At 49.8% G+C, this 24,965-nt stretch overlaps 1 protein-coding gene across 1 annotated transcript; it reads right to left on the bottom strand.

The window, feature by feature from the left end:
• Positions 1-153: 153 nt before the first annotated feature.
• Positions 154-23,774, bottom strand: TP53I11 (tumor protein p53 inducible protein 11). The gene is made up of 7 exons (XM_084207917.1): positions 23,671-23,774; positions 7,074-7,443; positions 6,493-6,551; positions 5,861-5,909; positions 5,331-5,427; positions 4,687-4,788; positions 154-3,771 (listed from the first exon to the last, which is right to left on the bottom strand). The coding sequence occupies exons 2-7, from the start codon at positions 7,200-7,202 to the stop codon at positions 3,638-3,640; spliced, it is 570 nt and encodes a 189-aa protein (XP_084064043.1). The 5' UTR covers positions 7,203-7,443; positions 23,671-23,774; the 3' UTR covers positions 154-3,637.
• Positions 23,775-24,965: the final 1,191 nt, after the last annotated feature.

Genomic DNA, 24,965 nt, shown 5'->3' with positions numbered 1-24,965 from the left:
GCATTTCTTAAAAAAACCCCAAAAACTAAAAGAAAGATAATGTGACAGTGAAGTGAAACAGCTTTAATTTTCACTATTTGCTTGGTGTTAAGTACAGTCACTTTCTTACCAGAGGAGAAATAAACTCAGGTACAGCAGCTAAAATGAGGTATAAATTGAAGTGTCCCATTCTCCCCTGTACCACCACCCCCCACCCACACCCTCCCAAGTAAAAATCCTTGACCAGAAAAGAGGCCAGCTTAGGACAGACAGAGCCTCTCCTATGTCACCAGCTCCAGTTTCCCAGATATTGGTTAGGTGCCAATAAGATGATGTAGGGAGTTATGTGAACGATGAGTTTTCTTCACCCTCCAAAGTGAGGGCTCTATGAATGCAACAGTTCGGGTCCATCCCTGGCAGAGAAAGGGGGTCAGCTTTAAGTCCTGGCCTGTGCCTGCTTGGAGCACAATTCTCTGGGGAACAGACCCCCAGTCCTGCACAGCATTGTACAAATGCAGGACGTTCACTGCAGTCTCCCTTGGGAGATGACATCGGTCCAAGGCTCTCTCACAATGTAACAGATAAGGAAGCTGAGGCCTGTGGAGATGGAGTTTTTTTGTCAGCAGATCGGTAGCCGAACCTGAAGTGACACCTCAGGCTTTCTGATCCCAAATTATGTTCTGAACTGCCACCTGCAGTTGTGATGTCAGCACTTCCATCCTTGGGAACACAGTACTGCACAAAGGTTTGGCATCCTCCTCCCCTTCTCCCCACCCACAACAGAGCGAAGACAACCAGGTGCAGCTGGTTTCTGGCAGTGCTGCAGCTGCTCTGCCTGGGCTCCATCCTCAAGCCACCCTGAGCAACTCCCTCTTAGGCCTCACCAGCTATGCACTGACCACCTCCAGTGGGCCTGGCAATGTTTCTTCTGCAGCATCTTGCTGTTGAGAAGGGACATGCCAGGAACAACAGCTTAGCTGTATAGGAGGTGTAGAGCTCTGTATTTTCTACATGGTCCACTTACAGGAAGATGGAGAAAGAAGCATCAAAATAATCCAACTTCATGTCTCCACTTTCAGGACTAGGTACCAAGTAGCATGAAATCTTTTAAGAGACCACTCCCCCAGGCTTTGCTCTATGTTGGAGCAGAAAAAGCCATTGACCAGCAAACCTAGAAGTGGCTGTTTCAAGTTTTGCAGAAGTAGCTGCTAATCAGGAAACCAGAGAACTCTAATCTTACCTTATTTAAAGCTACCCTGGAGAGCTGTAACTGCTTCCCCCACCCTCCTACCTGATCTAACCATCAAGAAGTCTTTGGAGTACTGCTCTCACATAGTGCAGTAACTCATTTCTCTCACCTATGGGATGATATTTCAAGGTACATTAATCAGACCCGAGTCATAACTAAGTTCATGGGACCTGTGGCCAACACAGATGGGAGGCAGCATTAAAAAGACCCCCCCCCCCATTTCCTTCTCCTGTAAGATTGCTTTTGCTGTGGTAGGTTTTACTTGTCTGTCCTAGAAATATAATTTCCCACCCCCCCCAAAAACCAACCATCAATCTGTGTATACATTCATGTGACACCCCAAAACACAAAGAATCGAGCTTCACGTACCTATACCCACAACTACAGCCAAAGTGCCACACTGAGGCCATTGCAGCTGCCCATGCAGGTGATGCACAGGGGGAGAGCAACAGCCACAGCATGCCATGCTCCAGCTCCTGCACGCTGCACCACTTGGTCTAATTTCTGATCCTCTCCAGCCTGCGTTTGATCATTACCTCACAGGGAAAGGTTTGCCTTTTAGACCCCAATTCTTCTATCTGAACAGGAACACTCCTCTTAATTAAAAGTTTTAGTTGCTCAGTATAATTTTTAGACGTGCTGAAAGCAGCTTGACAAGTGTGTAATGTTGTGAGGCTCCAGAATTTAGCCTGCTGTTGGATGTTGCCTCTCCATTTGATTTACTTGTTAAGCAAAAAACGAAGTTACAGTTGTGATGTTTCCTGATTTAACAATTTCCAATATTCTTATGTGACAGACATTTTGCATGGCCAGTAAGTACAATGCACACAGTGTCCCAAGCTTATGCAGCTGCTTCTAAATGCCAAAAGCACTAACACAACATACAATAACTACCCACTACCTTCTCCTAACTCTACTAAGATATTAAACAGCAATAGCTGTAGATCCCAGTCTTACCAGTGGCTTGAGGACTGTTGCTCACACAAGCAGTCCTGTTTGTGTAGAAATCTTTCTACTGGGATTTCGGAACATCAGCTATATTCCAGGGTGTGCTTTGATCCAGTCAACAGTAGTGCATGAGTAACAAGTCCATATCCTGTACACAAACCTTCTGGCTTTAGTCCCATGGAGAATAAAAAATGCTGCCTCAAGCTGTGGACAGGGATAATCCACAAGGAAAGCACTAGGAAGCAGGGCAGGCAATGCTGTTAAGCCCAGGAGATGTTGGAGAAATTGGCTAGTGAGTACTAAAGCACATTCAGTCTGTCCTTGCCATCATACGCTCTGCTCATTGCTGTTCTTCATCCCAGTTAAATATTAAATATCTTAATGCTACAAACTTTGGTCCTCTCAAGGTCAGAAGAGATGTGATGCAGATATTAGCAGAGTTGGAACACCATCTCCCACAGCCAGAGCCCACATCTAGAGGCTATTAACTGACCCAAGCATCTGTGCAGATGCTCTTACTGTTACAGTCCTCTGCTCTTGCCAGTGCTAACCACAACAGCACTCCAGCTCCTGCTCAACTAAAGCATCAGATAAAGCTACTGAACACCTACCACTGCTACTACCATCAGTAAAACTTCAAGTGTAGGAAGTGTTCTGGGGTGAAGGGACCCCAGCCTAGAAACTTCATGAAACACCCCAAACAAGGGGATGTGTTTGTGCTATTTCCAATAGCTTCCTTCACTTCTCACATCTTGTAATTCAAGTTGCTCCACTGTTCCCAGTGCTGTCCCTGCAGAGGGAACAACGAGGGTACTCGCCCTTCTTTTGCTGTATCGCCTGCCAAGTCCTACACAGCATCTGGTGCAAAACTATGAACTACACAAAAATGCATCTCTGTCAGAGAGGAAAGAAGAGCTATTTGCAAAGCACTGAACTTGACCCCATCCAGTTCCTGGCTACCTGGACAGTCAGTACTTGCTAAAAGGGGAAAGGGCTGTAAACCAGGGGAGGTGCAAGGCTTACCAAGTAGGGTAGCCGGATCCTTTGTACATTGTCTTACTGCCCTGTCTCCTCAGGGATTTGGTTTCAATATGCTGGCCTTATTTTGTGCTTTGTTCCAGTGGGTTCAGAGCCTGTGATCCCATCAGCCAGTTCCCCCTAGAAAACTGGCTTTTTTCCCTGAGCCTGCCAGGCCCACACACTTCCCTGAGCCTTTCTCCCCACTGTTCCTCACCTCCTACAGAGGGGCTGGGGGGTCCCACCGATGTTGCTCCCCCCATTTCACCTGGCAACGCCATCAGCACTGGGTTACACACTGATTCATGCCGGTAAAGAAAGAAACTACTTTAAAACCAAAAGGGACTAACAAAAAAAACCAAAAATTAAAAAAAAAATTATAATGCAAAATTACCGACACAAACTCCCCCCTCCCACCTTTCCCATAACAAAAAAGCCCGGGAATTAGACTTTCTTGGGACGACGTCCAACTTGGTAATAATAATAAATGCTGATGAGGACGAAGAGGGCTCGGCTGACCAGGAGGAGCACGGCACCTGTGGCTATCCGGCCACTCTCAACCAGGGAGACAGTGGTAACTGGAGGAGAAGGAGAGAGACAAGGCAGAGGTTGGTGATGCAAAACTAAAAGGAGACAAAATAGCACAACGCTGTTTTCTGCTGCCCTCTAACGCAGAGCTTTGGCAGGAACTGCTGAGCCTTGCAAGCGCAGGAGCTTTCAGCACAGGCTTGTTCACACGCACAGTGACCCCATGGCAGAGGCTCTTCACTAGCTTTTTTTCACAGCCTTGAAGCTTGCCATGGACCCCAGAGCTCTCCCTTACAGAAACCCTGCTTTCAAGGCAGCCCCACATGCAGGCAGCCTGAAACAGTGACTCAAGCAGATGTGAGTTCCATTATGCTCAGGTGTTAATCTAGGAGTCACATCCTCCTGAGTTTGCTTTGTGGCTTGAACAGTGCTGATAAACATTTCTCAACTTCAGGAGCATCTGCAAAATATGCCCAGTCCACACACATTGCCTTTATTGAACACCTCTTTTGTGTCCACCAACACATAGCTCATATCTAAACCAGCTACACACTTAGCTACCAAGACACACATAGAACCCCCTCCATTGTTAAATATAGATAAGTTCCCTAGAAACAAGCTAAATGCTATGCTCTGTTTGGGTAACACTAAACATCCCCCTTTTTAGTGTAGATTGCTAAAATCTTTTCTTGTTAGACCCTGCATCTAGGCAGCCTGCTCCAGCAATGACCTGCACTAGCTATGAAGGCCAGGACATTTGCAGGGAGAAAAACTAATGAATTGCCAGAGCGTGATGTTCAAGGAGCAGCTCAGGGCAGAGGCTATTCCATGAGGGAGAACAAAGGCAAGCAGCTGGCAGGGAAGATGCTCCACCACTGCCCTGCCCACCGTGGATCCCCGCCTCCCACCAGGCACAGTCTTTGCACTCTCCTCCTCCTCGTCCCGGCCGGCCCGCGGGCACTCACCCAGGAACTGCACGGCGAAGTAGCAGGCCTCGGCCAGCAGGCTCCAGCGGATGATGGCCTTCTCGGCGGTGTACAGGGCGTTCCACATGATGAGCGCGATGCCTGCGGGCACAGCGAGGGCGCTGCCCGAGGGCCGGCACAGGGCCAGGCCGCGCTTCCCGCCCGCCCCGCGCGGTGCCGCTGCAGGACGCGGGTCGGGCCCCTTTCCCTTCCCACGCCGTATCTCCCAGCCCCCCGCTCCTCCTTGTCCTTCCCTCCCCTCCCCTCCCCCTGGCCCCTTCCCGGGATGCCGCCGTCTTCCCATCTCCCCCGCCGCTCCACGGGCCGCGGCCCAGCGCCCCTCCCCGGGCCTCCCTGCAGGCTCCCTTTGCTGGGGCCCACGGGGCGATTCCCCAGGGATTCGGAGCGTGCACGGCCCTTCTGACCCTACCTGCAGCACGCCTGAATCCCTGCTAGGAAAAAGCAGCAGTAGCCAAGCTTTTCAAAATACCCCCCAGCAATTTCTTTGCTAACAGCAGATGTTCTGCTCTCCAGCTGCAGAAGGGGTCCAGCTGGCACGGACTTTGTCCCCTGCTGCCGTTTTGGCCACCTGTCCCCTTACGCTGTGGGGCAGCAGCATCCCAGTACAGGGGTACGGCACTCACTGAGGAGGGCTCCTCCGTAGAGCCGGATGGGAGTCTTGCTGCTCACCGATTCCTCCTCAAAGATGGCATCAAAGAGCTGGTCAGGGAAAGCGAGGGCCTGGCAGAGGCGAGAGAGAGACTCAGCAAGCTGAACTGGCCACCAAAACATGTCCTCTTGGGCAGCAGCACTCCAGCATCAGGCCCTTGTGGGATTGGAGCCGCTGGCCAGGAAACTGGCAATTCAAGGAGGCACAGAAATATCACCATGTCAACTATCAGCTGCATGGCTGGTTTTTGTGACCAAGGCTGCCATTCCTTGGTTTATGGGCCCTGCTAATGAAAACAGACTCGCAATGGCAACAAACTGCCAAGGACACTGTTGGCAAAGCCCATTACTGAGACACAGCGAGGGCAAAGGCCTTGCAGGAGAAAACAGTAGGAGCTGCTGGAGTCAGGGGAGGAAGAGAAATGCCAGGGACTGAAGGGCCATGCTGGGGCATCCCTTTAGCAGTCAGGAGCTGGTTCTTGCCAGGACCACATCCCTCACTCACCATGACAGCGACCCCGGAAAACATGACGGCGGAAACAAGCTGCCAGACCCTGCATGAGAGGGAAGACAGAGGACCCAGCATGAGCTTGGAGGTGACCCCATCTCTTATAATTCTAGAACAAAATTGCATACTCTAACACTGCCTTCTCATTCATCAGCCTTCATCCCTCCCCCAGGCACAAGCACGACAGCCAGAAGCTCCCATGGAAGGACTCAGCTTTCCACATCCCGCTAGCTTCAGCCTCAACATGCAGACCAGCCTTGCTGGCGAGACACAGCCAGACTGCCCCTCACCAAAGCAAAGGAGAGAAGTGACCCTGCCAAGAGGATGGTGCAGTGCAGGGTCCCCACAGGACACACCACTCTGTCACACAGTAGAACAGGAGCTCCTCCAGCCCCACACAGCCCTTGTAGCTCCCTGCACATGCAGTGACACAAGAACTTGAGGGCCTCAGGCTCATTAATGGGGGGAAGAATGCAGAGCTGGTCTGGTTCCACAGCTTGCAAGAAGCCCCTGCAGGGAGCAGTGATGCTGGCACAGCAGCAGAGTTGGTGTTAGAAACCAGAGCTGGCAGGGATGCTGTGGCCAAGGGGCCTCAGATGACCTAGCTCCAAGGTGATCCAGTACCTTACCTGAGTCCCAGTGGCTCCCGGACTGCAAACTTGATTTCATTTCCCAGTACTTGGCTAATCTGAAATTGAAACGAAAGGCACAAGCTAAGCAGATCCTTCCCCAGTCTTTAGGCAGTACTTAGCAGCTCAAAACCACATATCTAATCCCATGTGGGAGTTTATCTCCGAGGGCTGGAAAGAGGAGGAGGACAAAGGATTCAGCTGTGGCTTGGTCCCAACACCTGCCTTGATTTCCATGAGGAGCTGCAGCCTCTACTGCTCCCTTACTGGGATCAGCCACCTGCAGCATGCAGCTGGGGAAGGGTCAACACTAATGGAAGAGGGGAACTCACTCCTCACACACATCACCTGCATGTCCCATCCTGATGGAGCACAGGCTCTGCAGAGCCCTCAGGGTGTCACAGTATCTGTCCTGCTGTCATGTGCACATGGCCCAGAGCTGTTCATCTTCATGTGAACATGCTCACAATGCCTGGCTGTAATTACCCCACACCACATGGATGGGCAAACCCTGGTGTGCCCAGCAGAAGGTCCTTTTCCCACCACTACTGCACATGCGCTTCCCTCTCTCCTGCCCTCACCTTAGAGCGATGGACCTCGCCGTCGTCATCCTCCCCGCCGACGCCCAGGATCTTGCGTGTCTTCAGCCTGCTCACCAGGTCGGTCTGGCTGTGCTTCTTCATCAGCGGCGGGGGCTGCTTCGCCGCCATGGTGCTGGCCCTGCCCCACCGAGCCCTTGGCTGCCAGGTGGCACAAGGAGGCTGCAGGAAGTGGCTCCGCTGTCACATGAAATTTCACGACGTTTGGGAAAAGTAAAACAACCACCGCCACAAGGTCTTCCTGTTAGGCCAGCAGATGACTCCTCATCCTCGCGGGGCAGGGAGCCCTGGCAACGAGGCCGGCCCCAGTTACAGGTGGCTCATCTCAGAATGATCCTGCCGTCTCCGGGATCTGCCATGGGAGGGGAAAGAAAAAGAGCAGAGCAGAGTGGCTTTAGCATGGACATTTAGTTAGAAATGCTTTTGACCTACAAACCACAATCTTGTCTATCCCAGCATGATGCAATGCCCAATAGTACCTCTTTGCTGTTTTTCAGATTAGGGGAATTAAGTGCGTCTCAGACTAGGGGAATTAAAATCATTAAGTAATGCTTGGCCTTTTTCTTTTCCCATGCAATACATCACATTCTTCAGCTGCCATTTCAGGTCAAACCCCAAACAAGTATCAGTTATTTATTTGTGTGTCCCCCCACTCACATGCTGCAGCCCCCAGGCTGTGCAGAGCAAAAAGAAGCCAGAGGCATGATTTTCCCTGAAGACACTCACTTTGCTTTCTGGGAAATGATGGAAATTAAAAACTACAAATACTATCTGGGATAAGTAAATACAGGCAGTGAGAATTGAAAAAGGTAACTTCTGCCCTGGCATGTGTCTAAAGCTACAGGTATTGAGTCCCATGAAATCACTCTGTCTCATCCCTTGAAACCCTCAGTTCAGAAAGCTTTTTCTTCCAATTTGTCTTCATTTTATCTTGGCTCAACTGAACACAAACACTTTTTTTCCATTTGCCACTTGAACCTTCCAGAGACCCACAGAAATTCCCCTGAGGAACCAAACACAGCTAATCCAGCCCAAGCAAGTGTAGGGCTCATGCCCCAGCTGAGCCTTCCCAGAGTTGCCCCAGGAGGAGACAATTTATGCTGATGTCTAAATATTTCACAAGTCTTTGGAGAGTAATAAAATGAGGTACAATTATTTTGGCACTGTGCATGCAAATGTTGTGCCAGTGCCTTGCGAGGGATTTCCCTCTCAAAGGAAAACCCTTCCCTGTGGTAGTTCAGACAAGAACAGCCAGTCCTGTCTGCAAGTGCCCAACATTACTCTTTCTTTAAGGCAAAGTTAAGAGGTCTTGCTGAGATGGTGCAAAAGGTGAGCCCCATGACCAAGGGTTGCCTTGTCTGCTGATCCTTTCAGCAGACAAGGCAAAATGCTTTTCAGTGAGCCAGTTGAGCTCCCCAGTGCTTTGGAGGTACTTATTTTGGGTTGTCACAGGGCTTGTTTGATCGTGAGTTGTCGCTCTTATTCCACCAAGTAACTAAGCCCGGGTTCCTGGAAAGGCAGCACGAAGTCAGATGCAGCAATCAGGATCTAGAAATATTTCAGAACAGGAACAGTGGAAAACATCACCACAGGAGGAAGGTAGAAGCTGTATACTCAGGCCTACCTTTGAGCACAAGGCAGGAAGCTCAAATGGTTGCCGACAGTAGAAAAGTTTGAAAGATTTATCATATTGGGGGTTTGCCAACCTAAACTGTCACAATAAATTGTGTGTATTCAAATCTAGATAATCTGCACACAAAATCCAGGCCAAAGCTAGAGTGATGTGTCTAAAAGAAAAGCTCAACCTCTTTAACTAGCTACAGTTTTTGCAATTTTTTCTGCTCCTGGCTGACCCAGACTCACAAGGTTGGACACTGAGTGGTTTCCCACCAGAAGTGCTGAAACCAGAGAAGACATGTTGCTGTGGTATTTCTAGCCCAGCATTTTCTGATCAAAGCCATCCATTCCAATCGTGAAGCAAGAGTTCTGGGGTGAATGATCCACTCTCTCACTCTGAGGCCATCCTACCTCTCTGGAGTTAGGGGAGAAGTCTGGCAGAGGGCCTGAGCAGGAGCATCCTACTGGCTCTCCTCAGGCAAAGAGACCTGAGGCTTGCTGGTCTTGACAGGACTCGGGGTGCTGAGTGTGCTGGCCATGCCATCCTGGCACTTCTGGATCTTTCCTGGTTTCTTGCTAGGGAAAGCTTGATGGCCACACCTCCTGCTCTGGCCTCATGGTCAGAAATGCCAGAGAAAGGGAAAATGGGAAGTGGGGTAAAAAAAAAGAAAGGAAGGAAGAAAGAAAAAGAAAAAAAGAAGGAAGAAAAAGGAAAAAAAAGAAGGAAGAAAAAGGAAAAAAAAGAAGGAAGAAAAAGGAAAAAAAAAGAAGGAAGAAAAATAAGGAAGAAAAGAAAAAGGAAGAAAAAAAGTAATAGGTAATTTTTCCTGAGAGCAAGAAGCAAAGAAAGGTAGGACTCCATGACTCACCAATGAAGACTGCACTGAATAGCTTTGTGATTACAGAGGCAGTTTAGCAACTGGCTCAAGGCCAAAAGATCAAAATTTGCCTTCATCATTTGTCTCGCCAGTTGCTTTCAGGGCAGGAGTTGGTGGAAATTTATCCACATCATCATTAACACTGCTCTCCCATTAAGAGTTTCCACTAATTCAAGGTAAGCCACCGGCCAAGAGCCAGGACAACACAGGCCAGACACAAATGCCAATAAAACAATCTGGTGCATAAAGCCACGCTCCTACAGCACAGCTAAGGCACGGCCCTGCAGCCAGTCCCACGTCTCATTACCCCCCTTGTCCAGAGACAGAGCCAGCCTAACGGATGCTGAATATTAATGGCTAACGAGCTAATGAATGCAATTAGTGCTAATTCAGTGACATTCAGATAGAAGATGCTGAGGATTTGAAATCATTATACTTACATTAATGTATCCTGACACACTGACAATTTAGAGGATCGTTTCTATTAGCCTGTGAGTTTGCAAAGAGAAACCTCCACCTCCTCTTTCTCCTGTGAGTCTCTCCTTCTTAATCCTTTTTCCAAGCATCCCAGGGACTGTGCAGATCAACCACCATAAACAGGCAATTTCTACTCCCTGCCACAGTTCTGTGTGATAGGCAGTGCGTGTATGCAGCTGAAAGAGAGTTTTTTCCTCCTAGATCCCTTTTCTTCGCAGGCTCCTTTCAGTGTCAGCTCCCTTACTCAGCTGTTCAGCATACTGCATTCAATTTTGATAGCTACTGCTTAGTGGTGCAAAAAAACCCCACTGGTGCAACACCAACGATAGCTCAATCTCTCCCACCTCCACAGCTCTTCCCCCAACATCTCTGCTTCCCTCCCAGCGTCTGGGGAGGAGAGCTCCGCAGCGTGGGAGAGAGGAGACAACTGCACACGCCACGGCGCTGCAGCAGCCAGAGCTGCGCGCCCACCGCACAGTGCAGAACCAGACCCAGCTCTGGCAGCGCCTGGAGCTGACTGCCTACAGCTCCCGCCAGCCAGAGCCTAACCGCTCGTGGGTGGAGGCTGCCTGCCTGGGAGGACATGGCTCCCCAGGGCCCTGGGAGCAGGGATGCTGCCTCCTGCTAAGCTGGATGGCACTGTTGTCCACAGTGCGGCCTTTTACCTGACAAAGCAGTGGTGCTTGAATTAAAGAGGTGGCACTACAGAACCACTTGCTCCAAGGGTTTGATGGCACTCCCAATCTGCAAGCAGAGGAAGAGAGTATGAAACTAGAGCCAAGCTGGGACAATGAAATGTTTATATATTTAAGTTGGACGCAGTTTCTTCAGCTCTATCACATTCGGGCCAGGGAGAGGATTCTTGCTCTCCTGTTTTAGGTTTCCCAAGTCAGTATGTCCAAGACAACTCAACATCACCTTGAGCCCGCTTTGATTTGTCATACCTAAGAATTATCCAAGAAGGTGCAGCAGATGTCTGCACTGGATGTGGATGTCAAGCCTAACAGGTCACTTGCCATGCCTAAGCATCTTCTACAGAGCACAGGCTGAGAACCAATACTAAGGATGAAGCAGAGGCAGTGTCCCTTTCCAACACTGGAGTTCTCTAGAAGCAACATGGCAGGGGAGTTCTGCAGCAGCACAAGGAAGTGTGCATATGAGAGGGGCATTCACCATGGCTACTGTGCTGTACCTGACCCTCATAGATGGGCTGATGCCCACAGCATTTCTCTTGCAAGGGCCCGGCAGCTGTAATGGATTTGTCCAACTCTTCTGATGTTTCTCTAGGCTGTGACAGTTTTGTCTCTTTGCCACTGAGGACAGTCCCGGGTCCACAGCAGCTGCTCTGGACCCCATACATCATCAGCCACAGAGCTGCCAAGAAAGCCTGGGCTCAAACACATGCTCACAGTAAAGAGGAGAGGCAGTGGAAACACAGGTGGACTAAGAACCCAAAGACCTACCAAATACCTTGGTCCTTGCAAACATTCCACTATTGCCTAATTCCATGAGACCCAAGACTCCTTTTTTCCCATCACACATGAAGGTTCAGTCTGCTCACTTTTATATGCTTACAATCTGTTCATAAACAACCTCAGACACTTCAGAAATCCTGAGGCATGAGGTAAATTCCCTGTGTCTAACCCAAAAACACACCTGAGAGTCACAAAACATCTTTGTGCATCTTTTCTAAATGGCCTAGCAAGAGTTTCTCCTGGAAGCCCAAGGTGCAGCAGACCGTGAGCCAGAACTCCTCATGTCCCATGTAACTACCAAAATATAGCTATTTTTATCCTGCAGCTGCACATCCCAAACCCATGGTGACCGAACTAGCTCCCTGCATAGATTTCTATCAAGCGTGGAGATTTAGACTATTAGAACCTCTCTACCACCAGCCAGCTGGGAATTAAACTTGATCAAGCCAAAAATAACCTGATGCTCAGGCAGTAAAAACAATTAGCACTCAGCCACCACAGCGGCAGAACGCAGCAGCTGCTCCCGCCCTGTCTGGCACAGTCTGTACCCCTAAGCAACAGGGAGACTTCAGGTTTCTCACCTGTAGCAAGCCAGGTGCACAGGACTCTGTTCCCACATAAACACCAGCCCTTTCAGCACAGAAGGCTCTTTGTAATACCAGCAGGAAGCATGTCTTGACAGAAGCTCATCCCCAGCACTGCCACAGCCCCTTAAACAATTCTAAAAGGCACAGGGAGCTGCTTCCTTAAGCAACTCTAAAAGGCACAGGGAGACTGTGTCATCCTTAGGGAATACCTACAAACCTAGACAGTAGATTCCCTGCCCCTAAATGATGAAAATGCAAAGCAAGATCCTTAGGTCAAAGGATATCTTCACTGGTGCCTCCAGATCATCTCCCAAACCATCTGCAATGCACTAAGAGCCTCAGGCACATCTAAAGCTTACCCCTGGGCTGAGCACATCTCATGGCCAGACACCATTGGATGGGCTCTCCAAAGTTGTTTGTGAGAGGTGCGGAGCTGCCTGTGACCACAGAGCCTCCACTCTCAAGGCAGTGGCACCTGGTGCCTACAGCAGCTCAGGCAGCCTCAAACATAATGGATATGACCAGCATCACCCCTCAATAGGGGAAAATGAATCCTCTGCAGCCTGCTGGGGAGGAAAGAGTTAAATTGTGTCACTTACTTAGTCACCACTTCATGCAAAAAAGGACATCCAAAGTCTGCTCAGCCTTTTCCATGCATCCTCTCCTCCATCTGCTTCAGGGCTGCTTTAGCCCAAGCAGGCTCAGCCCCTGTACCCTCCTGTACACTGTTCCTCTGCAGCCCCTGGGTGCAGCAGCTCCTGCCCCCAAGCTCTCCGTGGCTGTACAAACATCCTGCCCCAAGCAGAACCACTATGGCTATAACCCACAGCATCTGGGAGGTACAGCCCATCTCCAGAATTTTATTGCCTATAGGTTTCAAATTTCCTTTTGCAGAGACCACAGGAAAGTTTGTGTCGCAGGATGTGTTGTACAGCAATCAAAACCTGTAAAGTGCTCAGTTCCCCCAGAACAGGATAAAAAAGCTCTGTTGCTCTACTAGGTTCTCAGATGGGAGCTATAATTAAACACAGCAACCTCTCTCCTGCTGGCCTGCCAACCACCACCTGCAGCAGCTTGCTGACCCCTCTGTGCAAGCCTGGGCAGCACCTCAGGGGAGAAATGCTTGTCTGCCTCTCACAGCAGCTGGCAGGGCAGCCTGTGACATGCTGCATGTGCTCAGGCCCCCCACAGGTGCCCAGCTGGACACTTGGCCCCACCGTGGCCCCTCTGTATGGGCTCAGGGGGCTGCTGCCACTGGGGACAAACAGACTTCACCCTTCAGCTACCACACACGTGCACTCACACCCCACGTGTAAGCCTGGCCACGCCACCCTGCCTTCTCAAGCAGCCCATCCCTGGCTACTGAGGTGTGTTTTGTCTGACAATACAAAGGATGCAAGGTACAAGCACAACCGTGTACAACAGCTGCTTCAGCAGCTCTCATCTGCCCCCCCTGCCCCGCCCCGCATGATCCTCCTCTCTGCCACTGAGGCTCTCAGCCCAGCCAGCCACAGCAATCCATCACCTCAGAGCTGCCCTTGCTCTCCCCAAAGGCTCTGGCTGCCACCTCCCCACCAGCCCCTTGCTGTCTCAACAGATGGCCACAACCAAGCAGTTAAGTTTCCCAGGAAGCTGGGAGGATGGAGAGAGAGGGAAGTAGGACACATTAGGACTGGGTACTATTTTTCTTTAAAGGCATTAAAAGAGGAGAATTCCTCTTTGATTCCCAGCTGCCTTAGACAGGTGTTTGTGAGAGACAGCCCCAGAAGCTTAAGAGGCCATCTGTCCTGCAGACGATCTCTACAGGGAAACATTAGAAGGAAAAATAAAACCCATATGCACACACACAGAAACACACAAAAAAACCCCAACCCACCCAAGTAAATCAACCCTTGCTACTGAAAAAGAGCAGCTTAAAAAGCTAGGAAAGCCCTTCAACCAAACATGGTAACACAAGTCAGTTTTACAGATACTATGATGCATTTCATCTCCTCTACCTCGCACCTGAGGCATAACAGAGCCTCAAAGGAACTCTATGGAAAGACCCTGGGAGAAGCCCATACACACGGCGTTTATCCACAACACCGCTGGACACTGAACCTTCACAGTAACATGGGGCTTCTTGGCACCTCTTTTCCTGACAACCTCAAACCTCCCCAAATTGTCTTTCTCCTGTGCCTCCAAGCACCTGACAAGAGACTTTCATAAATGCTCCAGGAAGCCAATGCTCTTTATTCTCCACAATTGCCTGCACCTCTGTCCTTTTCCAGAACACAAAATAAAATTTTTAAGAAACTACAGTTTGGGACATTAAGTTCCCCAAGCCACATACAGGCACAACATCGATCTGTATACTGTCACTGAAATAGTGATTTCAAAGCCATTTTCGATGGATACCCTCCCCAAAGACAATAATCTTCACCTCCAGCAACATTAGTTCTCTATCTGCAGTCCTGGAACTTACTCAGCACAATGCAACCACTGTGATTTATATACTATCAATATGTCTACAACCATGAAATGGAAGATGAAATGAGTCTGTTCCACTCCAGAACTGCAAAAGCAGATTCCCAACCAGCTTTGTGGACCAATTCACAACCCTAGCCTGAGAACAACTCCTGCAGGACATCCCAGCAGCATCAGATTATTTTACTCCATTTGTGTAGAAAACAAAGAGTTTCTCATCTCCATAGTCTGTCATGATAGGACCAGATGTGCAGTCGAGGCAAACACAATAGGGAGGGAAAAGGGCAGACGAATAAATTTGCATTAATCAGGAAGATTGCCTTTTGGTCTAGCCAGGATACTTCCTGAGCCCCAGGCACTCATAGGACTCGCACCTCTCATTGTACAAGCAATAAAGTTTCCTTCCATGACACAGAAGTTCTGTAGATCAGGCCTGATATGAAATGGCCCAAGCAACTATCAGTCAACAGCTGAGTTGCTAATAACATTGTGATAGAGCATTTCCCATACACATGGTTACATCTGCATCCTGGATAAAATAATAAAAGTTTATTATTTATATAAATACATTTAATTTATAAACAATAAGTTATATATTAATAAAGCAGATATAAGTGTACATATATATACATGAAAATATATGTATTTGTAAATGAACATATGTATATAAATATATATTATATGAGCGTATACAGACACACACAAATAAGACACATGGCTTCATTTGTGTGGACTTACTTTGGGTCCCACTGCACCATCTCTTGACTGGTTAGTAAAGAAAATTCAGACTACCAGACCAACCATGTATGTTGGCATTCACCTGTATTTTGGTCTCAAGGGTTAGAGGGGCAGCTTGTCCCAGACTCCTTCCGGGGAGATGTCATTTAGAGTCTCAACTCCTGCTTCTAGGTCAACCATTTACTGCCCTAAAGACTGATACCACCTGTGGCCTCTCGGCCCTGGACTACCACCTACACACTACTTGGACCCATCATGGCAGCTTGGGAACACCTTCTCACATCCCCCCTAGTTAATTTGCCAACATTTCCTGTTCATTCACACACAATTAGAGCTCTGGGTTTATCGCTCCCTCATGGCTCTTTAGACACTAAATAAACCCAGACATGCAGACAGCCTCGGGGAGTTGCTTAGCAAAAACATGATGGAGAAGGCCTCCAACAAAACACATACTTCAACTACTTGGTAGCCTATCCCAACTTGGCAAAAATCTCCCTCTGACACCTTAGCAGTTTCTATAGCAACAGGTTACTGCTAAAAATGTCAGATGCAAAACTCCCCATGTTGGGCAAACAGGAGCTAGGAGGACAGATTTAGAAGAGGAAAACTTCTAAATAGCTGCTGCCAGAACTAGCTCAAGCTCTGCTAATTCACAAGTTGCTGGTGAAATAACTTGAAAGAAACTTCTAGCAACTCACTGGAGGGGGAACACGTGGTGCACAGGGACATTTCTGTGGAGCACTGTTCCACAGCATCCCTCAGAAGGAGGAGGAGCCACAAGTATCCCCCTCTTCTGCAATGAGGCACTTGAAAGTGAAACCAGCTGTTTTTAGGAACAGAACTACAGCAAAGCATGCAGAGTAGGAAACCTGAAAGCCAAACTATTAGATTATAGGTTTGGCAGTACTGCTGCTCCTTCCATAAAAATCAAGACTGGGTCATTAAACCTCTGAGAGCTTAGTTTTCCCAGATGCATATGAAAAGTAAACCTACCACAGAACATACAGCTCATGTGTAGCAGGTGACACATCTTACAAACTACAGCCCAGCCACTGTACCCCACCAGTGCCGGGTTGTGACACCTCAGCCTGCTCTGTGGACTCCTCTGCAGCACTTAGTTCATCACACACAACATGTCAGAGGCAGAAATGCCTTTCCTGGCCTGACTAACAACCAGCTTAGCATGAAATTGATTTTTTTCTTTCTGTCTTCATTCACTGCTGGTGGGAGAAAGCACTGTGGAAAGCTTGGGGTGAACCTCATATGGATACTGCCTTCGCACACACCAGAAACTCTCAGAAGATTCTCACGCTCACATTAAACCCAGATGCAGAAAATCAAAGCAGCCACAGCTCAGCAGAGAGCTGCATAGGGGAGGAAGATGGAAGGAAGCCCACCACACTAACAACAAATAACTTTATTTGCCAATGTGGTTCTCAAGTCAGATGCTTGAGGAACCCACAGGCTTTCCCCAAGAACACAGCACCCACCCCTCTGGAACTCACCCACCCGACTTTGCTTTTATGTGCTGCTGAGTCAGGGGAAAACTGCATGCAGCCATGTATGTGAATGTGCACGTGTTTGTTTATGCATGAGCTGTCAAGCCCCAATTATGCACAGATCAACAAGGCTCTTTGAATTCCCCGACTGTGAAGTGTGTGACATTTAATCTGAGCCTTCCTTTTGGATTTCATATCGTGCATTATCAACAATGGCTATTCAGCACACAAGTACCCTTTAGAAAGCTTTCATCAGAAAAAAGAACTCGTATAAAGGAGATTGAAAGAGACAATGTCTCTGATGCATGACAGGTTCTCCAGCTTCTGCAAAAGACCAGTGTATATGTACCGTGAAGAGCACACATACAGTCAATCTGCCCCCAGCCCAGAGTAAAAGCACTTCATGGGTGGAGAGAATGAAGTTAGGAAGCATCAACTATAACCTGAATCTGTACATCTCCTCACCTCCCTCTTTTAGGCTCCCTCGGAGATAGGCAGGGTGAGCCAGCCCCCAGAGGTGTCCATTCTAGGACAAGGCGCATCATCCCCTGCAATGGTTCACCTCTTTCCATATACCACAGGAGGAGCCTGGATAATGAGCAAGACTAGGCTTTTGATTGCTTTTATATGGATGGACAAGATCGAGATCCTTGCAGAGAACTTTTCACTACCTGATCCTAGGCAAAGCCTGTATGACTTTTGCCCATCTTACAGCACAGAGCCACACTTTGGGATTATGAAAAAATGGGACAACAACATGCAAGGAAAAGGTATGGAGATGCTATGTCCTATAGTCACAGCCACGAAGGACCCACATCAGCCTAAGGAGCTAAAGCAAGATTCCTCTTTTCATAGCAGAGAGGGAGCAAAAGGGTGGACACCAGTACATGGCATGAACAGCCTGGGTGACAAGGGATATCTTGAGAACTGAGAGGTCCCGCAGGAGCTCTCTCTCCATCTTGCCTGGCACTTGCAAGAAAAGTCTTAGGAAAAAAATGTTAAAGGTAGTACTGACTAGTTCTTCTCCCTGCTTTTGTTTGATTCCTCTACCCAGGGTCAAGGAAGCAACAGAGAGATTCAGGCAGCCAAAGGAGTGCTGACTAATCAAGGTCTCAAGTAACCACGGAAAACACATCATTGCCAGATGTCCCATCTGTACTATCAAAGGTTGTTTAAGGACCTTCCCTTCTTTTTCAGTTTTAAGTCTCAGACACTTGGGTACAACAAGTTCCAGTGATATCAGGATCATCCATCAGGACTCTGTGTGTGTGTATACACACACAGTGCTTTGCTACTGTGCTTGTGTATATATACATCTGTCTACAATCAGACACAGCCTCCTGCTTAGAAGAGCTCATGACATAGAAGTGTCAGGTTTTAGTCAACACTTTCCCTTGTAAAGTCATTTCCATGCAGCCAGGGCTCTGGGGGTTTCAGATTGGCCTCTTCTCCCCCATGTCCTTTGACTAATGACAGGCACTTGGTTTGCATGGTGATGTGATGCAGGGAATAAATTGGCTGGAGGGGATAAGCTCAACTGCTTTATTATTCCTCCATCCATCAACCCTCAATGCATCCTGCTTGTCCAGAGATTTAAACAGTGGATATTGCCACAGTTCATGGAAGGGATTGGAAGAATTCCTCATGGGTTTTTGCCAGCAGACAAGACAAGAACACCCCAAGGGGAAAATGGCTGCCCTGGGCAGAGCAGTAGGGCAGGAGGGTGGAAGGATGCACCATAGGTGCCTGCTGTTCAGAAGCACACCAGATCTCTGGTTAGCACTTACAGACACTCCACCAGCAATACTGATATTAAAGTCAGCTAAGTTTTACTCTCACTTTACCATGAAAACAACCTGGGAAAACACAGACAGATGGTCTAAATTCTTTGGTCCTGTTCAGTGCAACTTTGACTCCTGGTAGATTTTTGCTTTCTATAGAGTAATGTTTGGGTGCTCTTTATTGCTATTGAGCAGCTTCTACAGAAACTTTTCTTCCTAGGCCACAAAGAAAATGTTGGGGAAAAGCCAATACCACCCAGCTCCCCTGGATTCAGTATTGTGGTTTTTGAATTTCCCTCTCCCCTCTACAAGGAGGCAGCTCATGTTCGGAATATGCCAAACATCTACCGTGAATGGCATGCCAGGCAGCTAAAATTAAATGCCCAACAGAAACACTAAGAGGGACTTAAAACCATGGACCTTTAAGATTCAGAAAACAGCCTGCTTCCTGGAGCTCTGGCTAACACTGGCAATACAGCATTCCATTTCCACAACACAGTCCTTTCTGAGGACTCCATGGAACATGGCAGAGCGTCTGCACCCAGGCTGTGCTCCAGCATTGCCCACACATCTCTCAGCTTTGCAGCTACAGAGTATGGGGCACTAGTGAGGCTGCTGCCTGGCTGGGTGCATGCCACGCACAGCAAGGCAGGGCCAGACAGCCAGGAAGGCTGAACTAAAGGCATGTTTTTGGAAGGACTGGAAGCACAGCTATCCTCGGGAAACTGCCTGCTCTTTGTCACATCTATCTCCATCTACAGCAGCCCTAGCTGGAAGCCTGGAAAGAAACTGCAGCACCCAACAAGGGCTGGTATTATTTTAAGGCTCAGCAGTGGAATTCCTGGAACAACATCTGATGGCTGAAAGAGCTTCTCAAGTCTTTATATGACCACAAGCATTCAACACCAGAGGTTTGTGTTTCACTCATAAGGTGGCACCACTACAAAAAGTGCTTCTGCTGCCATCATGGGTTACTGAATGAACAGGTACTCAGACAAAAACACCATCTGAGTCACCCATGGAGTTTCCCGAAGACTTGTGGGTTTTCTGTGCAGGTCTCTTTTTTGGCTGCTAACACAGACTCAAACTTTGACTTTCTCAACCCAGGCAGGATGCAGCTAAAAACAAGAGGGTTGCAAGCCTTTGTGTGCTGCTCTGCCTGCACCTGCCCCTCTGGGCCACGCAGTCAAAGTGCTGCTGCCTCATTTTAGTACCAAAAGGAGGGATTCCTCTCTGGTTTGCAGCAGCAGGCAGCTGCAAAGGGGACTGCACACTAATCTCCCTCTGAAATACAGAACCCCTTCAAACAAATAATTAGGTGGCCAGCGTTATCTGACACTCCCCTGAGCGCATCTCCCACTACACCAACTTATCCTATAATGCCACTCCTCAGGAGACCGGACTACTGAACCGTGGATTTATTCCTAACTGCTTTTCTCCCCATGCTCTCCTCTGTGCCTTTGACTTAAATTATGTTAATCCAAATCCCTAACAAAACCATCTAGGAAACTCTGCATCAATGGAGCCAGCTACCAGTCCCTATGCTTAGGCTTCTGATTTTGGCCCCTTAGGTTCAGAAAGTGAGCACGTGGTTCCTGACCACCAACATCAGCAGAAGCTGCTCAACCTTCAACACTAGACCCAACTACAATGGTTTTGATAATTTCCCTGTTTTGGTGATGGATCTCTCCTCCCTAAAATGACAGCAGCAGTCAGTATAAATCTGGAGCAGAGCTTTCTTACAGACACTAGTCCTTGATTTTGCCTTGTAAGATGAGCTGGGTAAAGGTCAAACCAAAGTCTGGTATAAATGAGTCAGGTACAGCTGAGGCAAGGGCCTCCCCATCAAAACCATAATGCAAATACACTCAATAAGTTCTTACTTTGCAAACAGAGGGACAGAAAGACATTTACACATTTAGGTAATTGGAGCATATACCCACTGCTCAGAATGAGGATGAGAGACTTAAGCACATTGTGCAACCCGGAAGGAAAGTTTGCTACTGGGGTTTCACCAGAGTCATGGGAGGCAGAGCTGTGGGGCAAGCACTGTGTAGGGGGCCTTCCAGTAAAACCCTGTGCATATCCAAGCCTCTTCTTCTCCATCTGTCATCCGGGGTCAGCCACACTAACCAGCACCACAGATGGGCACTGAAACACACGGAGATGCACAAAGCCTTGCAGATGACACAGCTTCACAAACAGAAGAAGGCCAAGAAAGCCAGAGTCATTTATCATTTGTAAACTATCAAGAGTGTCTTTGGTTACAGCTGGATTTTTTTTTAACATCTTTTAGCATCTTGAACAAGAACTTTTCGAACATTGAGTGAACTTTGATAATTTGCTAGCCTGCGATCTCCAGGACAGCACCAAACCCATATTTTCCAAGGGAAGGCAGAAAGCAATGCAAACAGGGAGCACCTGGTCACCTCTTAAGTGTTATTTTTCCTGCTCTGGACAAAATCCAAATGTATTTTGTGGCCAGCATTGAGTCTTTTCCTCCCAAGACTTATTTTCACATTCCTACATCAAAAATACAAAACCCAGAAGATCTACGTTCTATAAATAATGTCCCAATAGTGCCAAGGTCACCAAGCCGTTCCCTCTGGCACCAGGCCAGAAGTCAAACATAAACAATCTCAACATCTTTCTGGTTCACGTGTGCTTTTATCCTGTGCCAAGGGAAAGCTTGTAGCCAAAAACGTAGCACTAAGAAGACAGACACCCCCACCTCATGCACAGCTCCACCCAGGTCAACATGCAGCCTCCTGGGCAGCCCGGTGGGAAGGCTGCCAATCCTGCCTGCGTCAGAGGGAGATACACTTGGTGTTCTAATGGCATTTAGCAGTTTTCACTGGGTGAGGACCAAGCACACACATCGCACAGAACATTTCATGATCCAAACAGCTCAAAGTGATATTTGTAACCAGCCTGTGGTACCATCCCTCCCAGCCCCTACTATTCAACATGGTGACCTTCAGAGAGATGCAGGACAAGTGAACACCAGCTGCAGATGTACTCCTGGCATTTTGCACGCTTCAGCACTCAATGCTCAATGAGAACAATAGGAAAACATTTCCCTTTGGATCACACCCCAGCTTCCTAGCAGCTCCAAATGGACTGAAAACCTCAGGGGAGGGCATGTCTGTGGTTTGTTCTCCAAGAGATCAATGGCCACCCCAAGCCTCACCTTGCTCTGCATCTCTGGAGATGCTCTTGTGTTCATATCTCAACAATAAAACCTCACTAGAGGCCCACAAGCAGAAAGGGCAAACTTCTCTTGAGACTGTAGAGCAGAACTCACCTTCTCAGCCTGCTGGTTGGGACAACCACCTACCCAGGGAAGATCTCCCTTTACCTTGCTCCGCTCTGCAGTTGAAGAACAAGAACACACACATACCAAAGCAACCAAGTCCCCCCTTTTCTCAGCTGCCATCAGTATCCAGCCCCTCACTGCTGAGGGCACCAGGACACCACAGGTTCATGGTGTCCCTTACACTCTGCTGTGCACTCATCAGGTGCATATTTATGCAACCTAGCTGAGACAAGGCTAGGGCTAGTTGAGGTGCTTTCATGCTGAGTCTTAAAACCTTGTTTATTTTGGGGTTTTGCCAAAACATTTATTAGGAAACTTCCTCCCTGGGCAAACTCCCCTGCTTGAACAGTAACTACTATTTATTTGTTTAAAAATCACTTTCCTCATCCACAGGCCCTGAATGCCATTATTCAGCAGACTGCTCTACTGCAGACAGAGTTACTGAACAAGTTATTTATGCCAAGTCCAGAATAGCCAGTGCTCTTGCATACTCTGTAGTTTCTCATGGCTCAGCTGTGCTAGTGGTACCCTAATGTCAACAAGGCTTTGGTTGCTGCTGGCATTTGTAACTCCCAGTTTTTTCAGACCGTGGAGATTAAATGGTACCCATTTAATTATTAGCAGCCCTGATTGTCAGGCAGCTGCAAGAGGGTCAGGTTTCTTGTTCAGGTAAGAAAAAGACTGACTGAACTCCAACTCCAAGCAGCGCTGAGGCAGGGCAAGGAGCAGGTGCTGAATAAGGCACTGTTTCTTGCTCAGCCTGGCTTACTCAGTTGGAGCGGAACTCAACAGAGAAGCCTAATAGCTGCTGCTCTAGACAAAGCAATGCACCTGCCCAGATGGGACAGCCAGACCCTGTAAGAGGCATTGCAAACCGCTCAGCACACAGGAATGTGCAAGCTCTGGCAGGGATGCAGAGCCCGCTGAGAGGTGGCTTTCCTCACCTTTCCCCTGTGATGGCCGGGGATCTCTCCCGGCTCCCTCCCGCATCGCGGCTCCCGCCCCCTGCCTCTCTCCCTCCATTCCCCCCCCCAAGCACCTCGCCGTCTACCGCGGCCAAGCCCTCTTTGCGGCCAGGGCTCCCCAGCACACCCACGGGATTGCATCCCACGGGGCGCACAGCTGTGCTAGCTTCCCTCATCCCAACCCGACGCAACGCTCAGTCACAGAGGCTGACCCCCTATCCTGTGCAGTGGCCAGGACTCAGCCTCCCCTTTCAGTCACCTGAAATACTCATCTGGGGACCGTGGTCCTCCTGTGACGCTTCCCTAATAGGCGGAAAAGGCAGGAGCACTTCCAGGAAAGAAGTGACATCGGACACCTGCCTTTGAGTCGAGTAACAGCCAGGAGAAAGCCCTCGCCACAAAGCCAAGGGACCGCCTGCGCATCACCTCGCAAGGCGACACGGCTGCTGTCCCTCCAACGCTCGGAGCGACCTGCCACCCTCTCAGCAGGATACAACGCTCCACCACCTCCTCCTCCACCCATCCTACCCGGACCGGGCACGGTCCCATCGCAGCCATGCGCAGCCAGCACAAGGGCTGATCCCTCTCCTTAAACCCCTGTCCGTCCGTCGGTCCATCCATCCCTCCCCCGTCCGCGCTGACTGCGAGGGGACAGCGGGGGCCGGCTGCCAGCACCGGGCTCCCGCGGGGCGCAGCGGCGGCGTTCGCGCTGCCGTTCCCCGGGACCCCGAGGGGCGGCGGGGAAAGTCCGAGGCGCGGGGGGACGCGCACAGCACTCACCGCCCTAGCGCAGGTCCCGGCGGCGGGGGACAGTCCCGAGGGCTCGGCTCGGCTGCCCCATGGGCAGAGCGGTCCGGGGGCGGCCGCGGCGCCGCGCAGCCCGCAGGCGGCCAGACTGAGCCCGGCCCCCGCGCGGCGCCGCCTTTACCGCGCCCGCCCGCCCCGCCCGCGCCGGCCCACGGCGGGCGGGACCCGCCACCGCCATCGCCCGACGGGGTGGCCCCGCCGCCCGGCCCGGCCCGGCCCGGCCCCGCGCAGGAGCGCTGGGTTACCTGCGGGCTGCGCCGGGGTCCCGTGTGGGTTCTGTGCGGGTTACGCGTGGGCCACCTGTGACCGCATCTTGACGCGTGGGAACAAAGAGCGGCGTCCCGGAGCCGGGTTCCTGCGAGGGAAGGAGGGGCGGGGGCATCCATGGAAATAATCCCATGGGAGAAACAAAAGGCTCCTGTCCCACCCGGCCCGTCGGGGAGCTGCCGGAGGGGGTCCCGTGGCTTCGTGTCCGACGGGTTAGAGCTACCGAGGGTCGGCAGCGAGACTGTCCCTGTCCTTCCCTGCGATACAAGTGGGGCCTCGATCGTGCTGGTCACGGCCGCTTGGTTTCGAGGACTGCTTTACGATTCCCTGAGAAAAGCAAAAGGGAATAAACGTGGGCACAGGGGAACACGCGCAGTTTTTCCAGGTGGAGTGGAACAGGGGAAGAGCCTGGCTGCACAGAGAGCTGCAGAGCCAGCTCCCACATGCAGCCTGGCCAGAGCCTGCCCTGGAGGGAGGCTCACATCACCGGGTCCCTCTGGGAGGATGCTCGGAGAACAAGTCGGGCGTTGCGGCATTCTAAAGTTGCGGTTGTCTCAGAGCAGATAAGATTGTAACGAAAGAGAAGGACAGCAACGTAAAGGGCATCATCAGGGGCTGTTAGACACAGGGGGTGCCAAAGGAGCTGCCGGCAGCTCTGTCCCTATCCTGATGCAACCCCTTTTTCCAAGGGAGGTTTCTGGTGTGTTCATTTCACCCAGCTTGTTTCACGGGTCCAGTTTGAAGGTACCGAGGGTGATGATCCCTGTGTGAAGGGAAGGGAGAGGGAGGTACAGAGTGGGATTGCATGGGAACCTTTGAACTCACTTTAACCCCATGGATAAACCCTAATGGAGAACCACATCCTCAGACATACAATGTGATGAGGTCATCGCAAACACAAGGGCGTCCTTTGAGAAACTGAAGGCTCATCCACTGGGAACTGGGCTGAAATGTACCATTTCACAGAGGCAAAGAAATGAATCTTTGGGAAACAGACCATT

The sequence above is a fragment of the Fringilla coelebs genome, assembly GCF_963513975.1.
Source record: "Fringilla coelebs genome assembly, chromosome: 6".
Lineage (NCBI taxonomy): Eukaryota > Metazoa > Chordata > Aves > Passeriformes > Fringillidae > Fringilla > Fringilla coelebs.
The sequence above is the reverse complement of the archived record's forward strand: the minus strand, read 5'-3'. Positions and strand labels throughout refer to the sequence as shown.

Excerpts from the sequence above, each read along its gene's own strand:
- TP53I11 (XM_084207917.1), bottom strand. The coding sequence starts at position 7,202 with ATGGCGGCGAAGCAGCCCCCGCCGCTGATGAAGAAGCACAGCCAGACC. Across the intron at positions 5,428-5,860 it reads TTTCCGGGGTCGCTGTCATG|GCCCTCGCTTTCCCTGACCA; the intron begins GTGAGTGAGGGA and ends CGCCTCTGCCAG. Across the intron at positions 3,772-4,686 it reads CTTCGCCGTGCAGTTCCTGG|TTACCACTGTCTCCCTGGTT; the intron begins GTGAGTGCCCGC and ends CTTCTCCTCCAG.